This window comes from Diabrotica virgifera, chromosome 5 (genome assembly GCF_917563875.1).
Source record: "Diabrotica virgifera virgifera chromosome 5, PGI_DIABVI_V3a".
In the NCBI taxonomy this organism is placed as follows: Eukaryota; Metazoa; Arthropoda; class Insecta; order Coleoptera; family Chrysomelidae; genus Diabrotica; species Diabrotica virgifera.
Genome location: NC_065447.1, coordinates 3713915 through 3724523, shown reverse-complemented (window position 1 = coordinate 3724523; position 10609 = coordinate 3713915). Strand labels below are relative to the sequence as shown.

The 10609-nt window shown below is 31.4% G+C and overlaps 1 protein-coding gene and 1 long non-coding RNA gene across 3 annotated transcripts; one reads left to right on the top strand and one right to left on the bottom strand.

Annotated features, from left to right (window-relative positions):
- Positions 1-54: 54 nt before the first annotated feature.
- LOC114335059 (uncharacterized) lies at positions 55-1879 on the top strand. 2 transcript variants are annotated; one of them, XR_007698187.1, is made up of 4 exons: positions 55-216; positions 271-363; positions 469-621; positions 1590-1879. It is a non-coding gene; the product is annotated as an uncharacterized LOC114335059 (long non-coding RNA). The 2 variants fall into 2 exon arrangements; XR_007698186.1 differs by having other exon boundaries at positions 56-363.
- Positions 1880-3956: 2077 nt separating this feature from the next.
- Positions 3957-6309, bottom strand: LOC126884557 (uncharacterized). Its single transcript, XM_050650517.1, has 2 exons — positions 5760-6309; positions 3957-5706 (listed from the first exon to the last, which is right to left on the bottom strand). The coding sequence occupies exons 1-2, from the start codon at positions 6101-6103 to the stop codon at positions 5601-5603; spliced, it is 450 nt and encodes a 149-aa protein (XP_050506474.1). The 5' UTR covers positions 6104-6309; the 3' UTR covers positions 3957-5600.
- Between the last annotated feature and the right edge of the window lie 4300 nt (positions 6310-10609).

The following is a 10609-nucleotide window of genomic DNA, read 5'->3' as shown; positions in this document are numbered from 1 at the left end:
GTCACTGTCAAATGTCTTCGATGTCAAATCGTTTCCTATGGCCTTCTTTACCTTCAGGCCGGGACACTGAGGCCCGGTCTTTTCACCTCCGAATAAATATGCTCTTATCTGGCAGTTAGCTATCTGGAGGATAAATATTTATTCGCCAGATAAAATGTACCCGTCTTTTCACGTCAATTTATGTTCCAGTTAGTTATCCGGTAGATAAGCTTAAAAGTAAGTTTGGATTCGGAACACACCTGATTTTTGTGTTTATTTTTATAATTTCAGCTTTAACTTAACCTAACATAAACATAATTAGATTCACATAATCAAGACCAAGATGATTTTCTCGATTTTATTTCCATTTTGGAAGAAGGAAATGTAAGTAAATCAAAGAATTACAACTTAAAATAAGAAGTGTATAAAGTCATAGTCATAAGGTTTAGAAATACATTTCCATATTTTAATCAAACAATATTGTTTTAGAAAGAAAACATTGATTATGGTGAAAAAGTTTACTGGAGAACTTGAACAAGAGGTAAATAAATTTTAAATTAGTGGAAAACTGTTGATTTGTATGTAAAGAAGACAAAGACAAGTTTAAATAAAGACAAGCTAGCTAATGAAACAGATGCAGTGGTAATTTTGTTTACATAATTAATAATTTTAACATATTATATTATTAATATCTATTAACTGTTCAATGATGTAAAAATTTGTTAATGTGGGGAAAACTTTTATTTAAATTCAATACTATATTTCTGTAGTGGTAAGGCAAAAATTTGATTTTATGTCCGATTTTAGCCAGAATGAGATTATTTGCTTGATATGCTATTTAGTAAAATTTCTTCAAGATGGTGGAGTTTGGTATGTGTATGATGAAGGTAAAAACCCCTTTGTTCCACATATCTTTTGTATAAAAGTTATGTCCCCTTTTAACTTACTTAGTAGAACCCCGATTATCTGGGTGGGCTTTCTATTACTCAAGTTGCATTTTTGAGGTTTTATCAAAATAGCGTCATCGTAAATCACTTGACTCTATATGACGAAAGAGACACTCATAATGAAAGATTTATTTTTTTCTGTTATCTCTTTATAGTAGGTACATAATAATATCTATGTATACACATACATATTATGTATGTGTATACGTACATATTATACATAATATGAAATACATGTTCGGATTATCCGTGCTTTTCAATTATCAGTGCCACCTTCGGTCCCGAGGAGCACGGATAATCGGGGTTCTACTGTATTAGGTAGGCCAGAACTTGATATATTACTTGATTTCTTATGTTGATTACTTTTCGTTTTTGGGTTGGCAAAACATGATTCAAACTTTCAAAATGCTCTCCTGAAAAATTAGGCTAGATGGACATATCAATCATCGTCAAAATGCTACACATTTATAATCCATCCAACTGGTATATTGAATAGTAAACTAGGGAAATAACCAACTAAGTATATCAAAACACAATATTTTTAAAGATTGGATAATTTACATTACATGGTAACTTGAAGAATCCCAATAACAAGAATAAAACCTAATTTTAATATTTGTTAGTAATGTAGATACCTTTCACTTTTCTAAATAAAAAAATTAGTTACAGATATGACAAACATCTAGAAGATTCAATCCTGCGTTCTTAAAGAAAAAAGCTAGTTCCAGAAGTAAGCTACCAATAATAAACTAGAGAATGTATTACAAGAAAGAACAACGCTAATACTAAACATACCTCAATTGCTTCAGATAGAAAAAGAGGACGAAAAGGTACAACACAAGCGTGCTAGAGAAAATGAAAGGGCAGAAGAGAGACACAAAAATTCATTGATTTATTAAATTTAAAAATTAAATTATACAAAGGACAATTAAATAAAGAATAAAAAAATGATACATGTATATTATTGATCCTTCTATTTCCCCATAAAGCATGTTACTGACCAGGAGGTATACTATAATAGATATATTACATCTCATAGTGCTCACTATAATAATGAGTGAGCCTGCATAAACGGAACCATAATATACATTATAGTTCCATGTATGCAGCCTCACTCGTTACTATAGTGAGTGATATGAGATATATTTTAGTATAGATCCCCGTGCATGACAAGCTTAACACAAAAATTTTTATAAGGTTATCAAACATCTTCAGTAAATTCAATAATTTAGCTTATTCCTGGTCTATACTTAGCAATTCATTTTCAAAATTGTCTTCATTTTCATTTCTCTCTCTATGTTATAAATATATTGCTTCAGTGTAAGATAGGACAATTGAATCAATTTAATTGTTTTGTTTTCTGCCATATACAAAAAGGGCGATATGTATTTCTGGACTCATCAGTGGACAATCAGAATCTCCAAGTAACAACCCATTGCTATGATCTGAATTTAAACAGCAATAATACAGAATTATTTATATTTGGCACAAAAAATATTACGCTACCTACATTCAATACCACGTATGAGGATTTTTAGGTGAAACGAGTTAGAGGTTGATTCTGAGTATATTGCGCACACTTTACTGAATGATTCTAATCACAAGTACGAGAAATAATGTTTTCTCGTACTTGGGAGTATACTCAGAATCAACCTCTAACTCGTTTCACCTAAAAATCTTCATAAGTGGTATTAGAATGTAGGTAGCGATTAGTAAGAAGGTACCTATTTAAAACATATCCAGGGAGTATTACGAAATTGTCAGAATATAAAATCAGTCTTCCTATATTCTATAGATTTATTGAAAATTTTGAGAATTTCATGATACACCCAGTATGTTTTGGATACTTAACTCTGCAGCTTTTTTTTCAAGGTAGGTATCTACTGTTTTGGAGCATACTTAATTCTAGTTACTATATCAATACCTTTCATTTTGGAATCGTAAAATATTTGGCAATTCAAAGAAATCATTATTTTAAAAATGAGAAAACTAAACAATTTTTTAACAAAACTAGAGGTAAAACTTTTACCAATTTCATGTTTCACAGATTATTCTAGTGGGTAACTTTAAGATAGATACTTATGCAAGATGGGATAAAAAACTATTTTATTTTTTACAACTTGTTTTCCTTTGTAAATGAATATATAAATAGTTGAGTAGGTATACAATAATACATAACTATTATAATTTTTTCAAATTATAACCCATCTTTAATTTAATACCTATCTAATAACTCAGCTTAAAAAATTACAGTAGGTAGGTATGTATAAAAACAAAATAACATAAAATTTGTGATTGAGAATTTTTAGAAAGAACAAAATTTTACTTTTGCAATAAATTCAATCAGACCTACAAGATTTTAGGTTATATTTTTAGTTTCGTGGCAATCAGAAACCATGAAATATACGAAAATCAAAGTTTATCTTCCAGATAACTTCTTATTCGGTACTTTATTCGGCAGTTAAATATTTGATATTTAACGTCAATTTATCTGCCGGATAACTTTATTCCAGAGTGAAAAGACGCTACTTGTTTTATCTGTCAGATAAACTTCCCGTTAACTATTTATTCGGAGGTGAAAAGACCGGGCCTGAGATTGGTTTACACGAAATAATCCATCTTATGTATGTATTCCTTTTTCATATTATTATAAATATATACAGTGTGGGGCTTCATTAAATTGCGGGGTCTGAGAAGTTAGCTACAGATACAAGGAAATGAAGGCCTAACAGTGTTGCCATGTGTTCTTAGAATAAATTGGGAAAGAGCATGTGATATGTTTTTATTAATTTATTTATTGACAATAAATGTAAAACATTAACTACATATGTAGATAAAATAACGACAAAATTTTTTAATTTTTAATGTTTTCTAATTATCTCGAAATACCAAGATTTTAGTATCAATAATAAAGTTAAAAAGTGTAAAATAAGTAAAATTCTGCTGCTTTAAGATTTTACTATATATTTTTTGTTTATTATAATCTATATGAAAATAAAATTTGTAAAATAAAGTGCAAAGTAAGTAAAATTCTGCTGTTTTAAGATTTTACTATATACTTTATTTATTATTATCTATATAAAAATAAGATTTGTATAAATAATAAAGTCGCCAATAAAATAATTACAGATTATCTAATAGTATAGCATCTTTTCAGTTGAACTTATAGCAATCGAAAAAACTCTAACATTGATTTAAGACAAGAATATTAAAAAGCTGTGATAATAAGAGACTCCAGAATATATGCAACTGAAAACACAGATATACAAGTCCACAGAAATAATAAAGCTGTGATATAGGCTCCAGACTATATGCAACTGAAAATACAGATATACAGTACTATTATACAGATATACAGAAAGTCCACAGTACTATTATAGGAAAAATATAATTTGTCTAAAATGGAAGTGGTAGCTATTTATATGGGTAAAAGGTAGGTATATATTTTTTTGTATAAATATTTAATATTATAATTCCATAACAAAACGTCAACCTGGTAACAAATGTAAATTTAGTGTTGTGTATTATAATGTAATGTGTATTAGTATTAATTAAAGTACTTATTTGAAATGACAAATATCGCGATAATAAAGAATTTTATTAATCAAACCGACAAACGCAGAAATTAAAAAAATTGCTATTTGTAATAAGTATAAATAATTTACATAAAACTGTCAGAACATTTAATAATTAATTAAAAGAAATATACAGATCTACAAATTATAGATATGTAATAAAGTTAGCTTAAAAAGTCACATAATATATTATACACAGTGCCAAGTGCAAATATTTAGTAGAATAGTGATTTATTTGATTATTCGTCAACGTTAATTGGTAATCTTTGTACCTACTGTTTTTCGAAATGAAGACTCTATTTAAAATGTTATATTAAAAATTGAAGAATTGTATTTTGCTTTGTATAAAAGCATTTTATTATGATTTGTATATAAAAAAGAAATAGAGACACATCAATTTACTGGTCAAAATATTTAGAACCACATGTAATATTACATTACAAAACCATTATAAAAAAGTTGGAAAAAATAAGTTCTGTTTCTTTAAACGTTCAACCTATACATTATGTAATTGGATCTAAGTAATTACATTAATAATAAATCACAAAGAATGTGAAATGTGATAATGTATAATAAATTTAAGCAGGTTCAAAGGTACCTAGTAAGCACTTTTAATAAATAAAATTTTAAAAACTGTGGCTAAATGACCTGCTTCTTCATCTTCTCTCACTCTTTTTCTCTCTCTCTCTCTCTCTCTCTCACACACACACACACACACACACAAAAACATACATACACACAACTTAATTAAAAAGTGTAAACTAAACTATATAAACTGATTTTAAATTTAATTAAACTATGAATTGTTCTGCTAAAAAGCAAACTAAACTAAATTAAACTAAACTAAAAATTCTACTACCGACTGACTAAACTAATCTTAAATTTAATTAAACTACGAACTGTTCTTGTAGACAAATTAAAAACTCTACGAATATGTCCCTGTTTTTTATCCGCTCTCTCCATTGAAATTCGTCCAGATATGATTCGAACAAATCTCTAGAAGTTCCGCATTGTCTGCGGAGCTTCTTTTTGCTCGCATCCACACACTTTCAATGGTCTGTGTATGAACACTATCATCATCAGGGTCTACAAAATTTTGCTAATGAATCACAACCCTGTGTTCATACACCCCTCCTTCTAAGCGACCGATATTGGTATACGCCCTCCATCCATCGGAAACAATTATTGACCCCGGTAAAATCATTCTAAAAAGAATATTACTTTATTCCCTGGATATATATTTGTAACAATAACATACCTGGATATGATGGGCAATAGTATTTCCTCGCTTTTTGCTGCCACCGGTATCACGAATAATTTGCCACTATTCCTCTCCACAGCACCAAAAATCCAGCGTCCGGGCCTATAAGCACCTCTATTGTACTTCCTGGGGAAGAAGTAGGATTCATCAATTTCTACCGTAATGGGTTGACCATTTTCATCGAATCCTCCAATTTCCACAGGGTGCTCTTGCAAATATCTGGTGCACACTTCTCGACAGAAATTGCACCAGTCGACAATAGTGGGACTTCCAACCCCAGATTCAATCTTGATCTGGGTTTGTGGGAAGTCATTTGCAAAGCCATAAATGATGACTATCATTTTCTTCAACGGTAGCAGGCTTTTGGAGAAGAACGAACCATCTCTTACTGAAGTACGCTGACCACATCCATTACATTTCCATATGTATCCGTCCGACAAGGAATTGCGCTTAATTAAGTTCTTACTAATTATTGCATAGATTGCACAGAATGTTATTTTTAATTAGTAACCGCATCGCGTACCACACTAATGCGTTAAAATTATCCTAAAAATTTTTAAATATTTCCCCTAAAGTGAATCGCTCTTCCCGCATTTGCGCTATGTTCAAAAGTCTTTCACGTGCTAGATAGTTGTAGGCATTTTAATATTTTAAAAAATACAAAATGAACACAAAAATAACGTACTGACGAAGTAAACACTTTTCAGTAACTAAAAGCATTTCAGTATTCAGGTACATTCATTCCAAATAATAAAATAATAAAAAGAAATATAATATAATAAAAAGAAAGTCATAAAATGTATATCTGCGGAACATCTGTGCAATCTGGCAAACGCAAATTTAAACGTTCTCACTCTATTGCCAAATCTACTCAGTAGCCTATCAGGACAATTGCCACAAAACAATTTCTAATAATTAACTGCAATTAATATCAAAACAAACAACAAATATTTATTCGTTCGTATTTTACATACATTAAAAAATAGCAAAATCCATAAAATAATGTAAAAAAGATAGTTTTCAAAGCTTTCTCTGTATATTTGAAGCGTGCAACATATTATAACGAGTGATCCAAAATTATTGGGATCAAAGGTGGCTCTGAACGACAGAGATAGCTATACAGTACATGTCGATTCTTAATTCGGATAAACTTTCCATTTTATGTCAACTTTGACAGACACTTGTCAGTGTCAGTGTACATACGTCAACTTTGACTTTCAAGTTTTACTAGACTCTACACAAAATTATTATTAATAAAAATGGTTTTCACGCATGAACAAAAGCGATCTATGCTCGAAATATATTTGAGAAATGGTCAAAAAATTAACGGAGAATGGGTTTACTCCAACCGAGACGCCTTTGCAGAATTTAGTGAAGAATTTCCCAATGTTGCAGTTCCTTATAACGTGTTTTGCAAAACTCTTCGTCAAGTTGTAAAAGTTTACAGAGAAACGGGAAGTGTAAGTCACAAGCCAGGGGCAGGCAGGCCTAAAGTGCGAACTGAAGAAAACGTCGAACTGGTCAGAGCAGTTATTGTAGATCAACCGCATACATCAATTCGGCATTTACGTCAACAGACAGATCTCTCATATGGAACTTGCCAGCGTATTCTTAAGAAAGATTTGCATTTTTATCCGTATCGTTTACAAGCTTTCCATGAACTCGCCGTTAACGACTATCCCCAAAGGCTAGGCTTCTGTAATTGGTATCTGGACAATCTCAGTAATAATGGTGATGTATTAAGCAAAACTTTTTTTACTGACGAATGTTGGTTTCACCTTTCTGGATACACAAATTCTCAAAATATGAGGATGTGGAGTGCAGATAACCCACATTATTTTGTTGAAACTCCTTTGTATCCACAGAAACTTGGAGTCTGGGCTGCTATAAGCAAGCGACGTATTGTAGGACCCATATTTTTTGAAGGGGTTCTAAATGCTGAAAGATACCGTCAAGAAATTTTAACTCCATTTATAAATCAGTTGATGGATGATGAATTAACAGAAGGATATTTTCAGCAAGACGGAGCTCGAATTCATACAACGCTGCAAAATTTGAATTATATTATGGACTTTTTCGACAATAGGGTCATTAGTTTAAATACACCTATTATATTCCCCCCTCGATCCTGTGATTTGACTCCCTGTGATTTCTTTCTGTGGCCATATTTAAAAAATTTGATTTTTAAAACTCCTGTAGCGGATTTGGAAGATCTTAAACAAAGAATAACTAATCATATTGAAGAATTAAATAATACTCCGTCAATCTTAAACAATGTAATAGAATCAATGACAAGGAGAGTTACTTTATGTAGAGATGTTGGAGGTGGACATATACAACATCTTCTTTGATTTTGTTTATTATTTTGTATATTAACCCGACATCGGAATTGGAGACACTACGGTGTGTCAGTGAGGTTATGTTCATGTTACAAGGTAGCTTGCGAAGTCTACACGGCTATTGCTAAAATGTAATTGTTTGTATCTGTTTTATAATTACGTTTGTCACTCTGTGCCTTATTAAATACACAACATATTAGGCAAAGAGCCACAGAAAGAATCTACACAAAAGTCAAAAAATGTTAATTGGGGCCATCGAGCATTTCGATCCTGCTAAAAGTGATATCACATCTTACGTGGAGAGACTTGAGTAGTTGTTTTTATGTAATGTAGTGGAGAAAGACAAGGAAGTTCCATTATTGATTACTTTAATTGGTGGAGAAGTTTACAGTGTTTTAAAAGACTTATTTGCACCAGAACTATCAAGTTCAAAAACATTTTTGAAAAGTTAAAAAGCGTTCGGTCTGAACATTATAGTCCAAAGAGGTTAGTTATTGCTGAAAGGTATAAATTTTACAACATAAGTCAAGAACCTACAGAGGATATTAAAAGTTTTTTGTCAAAACTAAAAAGTGTAGCTCAATATTGTAAAGGGCCTAGCTGGGTAAGATGATGAAAAGTGCCCCCAACTCGATACGAATTGCATAGGGTAGGTGGGGGTAAAAGTACGCACGGGGCAAAGGTACGCACTTACATTTTTCAGTAACTTCTTATATGTTGGCGACAACATCTTGTGGCATATGTTCGTACTACTCAGTAGCATTGGATGAGAAACTTTGGCGCAATCAGGGCGAACACAACAACAAAAATGAGGTAAAAATTATTTTTGTACCTCTTGATCTAATTTTTCTTAAAAATTGATTGATTCTAATTCTTAATCTTTCAAACTCAGATTATTATTGGTTAGGCATGTTGAAAGTTTATTGTTAGAAGTCTTCTTCTACATGACAGTTTGAAGTTCATATGTGCATAGTTTCATATTGAGGTTAGATATATTATTGGTTGCCGGATGGGGCAAAAGTACTCACACAAATGGGGCAAAGGTACGCACTGCTAACGTTGGAATGGGGCAAACGTTCGCAGTGCGTACCTTTGCTCTAGTGAGGTATACTTGTACTAATAAAATTAAACTCAAAATTGAAGACAAACTAATATCTGATGATAAAAATTTAGCTCAATATTTTGCATGCCATTTCAATGACAGAAATAATGCACTAAAAAATAGGCTTGACAATAACCCTCAAAACTGTACTTTATCACATAGGTGGACTATAGACAGTTTTGTTTATTTTCCAGTAACATCTGATGAGGTTCTTGATATTATTTGTGGTCTTAAAAATAAACATTCTTTTGGAAATGATGAATTAAACACAAGAATGATCAAACACATCAAGGATGTTATATCAGAACCGCTGGCATATTTAATTAACCTAGTATACAACACAGGTGAATTTCCTGAAAACCTAAAATTAAGTAAAATTGTTCCAGTATATAAAAAATCCGATCACACTTGTATTGATAATTATAGACCTATTTCTTTGTTAAATGTAATTTCAAAAATTTTTGAACGAGCTTACTACACTAGGATCATACAGTTTTTGGACAAAAATAATGCACTGTGTTCAGAACAGCATGGCTTTCGATCCGGAAGATCAACAGAGGGGGCTACTGAAGTATTTATGGAATCTGTCTATAGGCACCTTGATGATGGTCTTCTTGTAGTGGGTATCTTCTTTGATCTTTCCAGAGCATTCGACAGTCTTAAATTTGAATTTGTCCTTAACAAATTGTATGTCCACGGAATAAGAGGTAACATGTTAAATTTATTGAACTCATATCTTCTGGAGAGGAAATTCTATGTTGAATTAAACAAGGAAAGGTCAGACATCTTCAGTGTAGATGTAGGAGTGCCGCAGGGATCTGTGTTGGGACCACTGCTATTTCTTATTTTTGTCAATGACCTACCCGATCATATTACTCATGACCACATTGTAATGTACGCAGATGACTCATCTGTGATTGTATCAGCACATACATACGTAGAGCTTCAAAATAGAGTGTCAAGGGTTATCAGATTATTCCAAACATGGTGTACACAAAACTTGCTACAACTGAATATTGATAAAACATCGTATATACATTTTAGATGCAAACGAAATATGCCAGTTGTGTCTATTCCTGAAATTGTAAATATTCCAAACATAAAATTTTTAGGTGTATTCTTGGACCAGTTTATGAGTTGGGATGTTCACGTTGAATATGTTAATAAGAAACTAAATTGTTCATTCTATGCTTTAGTACAGTTGAAGAGAACACTCAGTATTAAAACTCTCATTAATGTATATTATTCTTTGGTTTATTGTCACCTTACTTATAATGTTACGTTATGGGGTAATTCCACAAAATCAGACACAGTGTTTATTAAACAGAAGAGAATTATTAGACTTATCTTCAATATTCCTTTTGGGCATACTTGTAAGCAAGTTTTCATTAATAACAATATCTTAC

What these genes read in the sequence shown, in the direction of transcription:
- LOC126884557 (XM_050650517.1), bottom strand. Translation starts at nt 6,103, where the DNA reads ATGATAGTCATCATTTATGGCTTTGCAAATGACTTCCCACAAACCCAG. An exon ending in CTATTGCCCATCATATCCAG is followed by an intron (nt 5,707 to 5,759) that starts GTATGTTATTGT and finishes TATTCTTTTTAG; the next exon opens with AATGATTTTACCGGGGTCAA.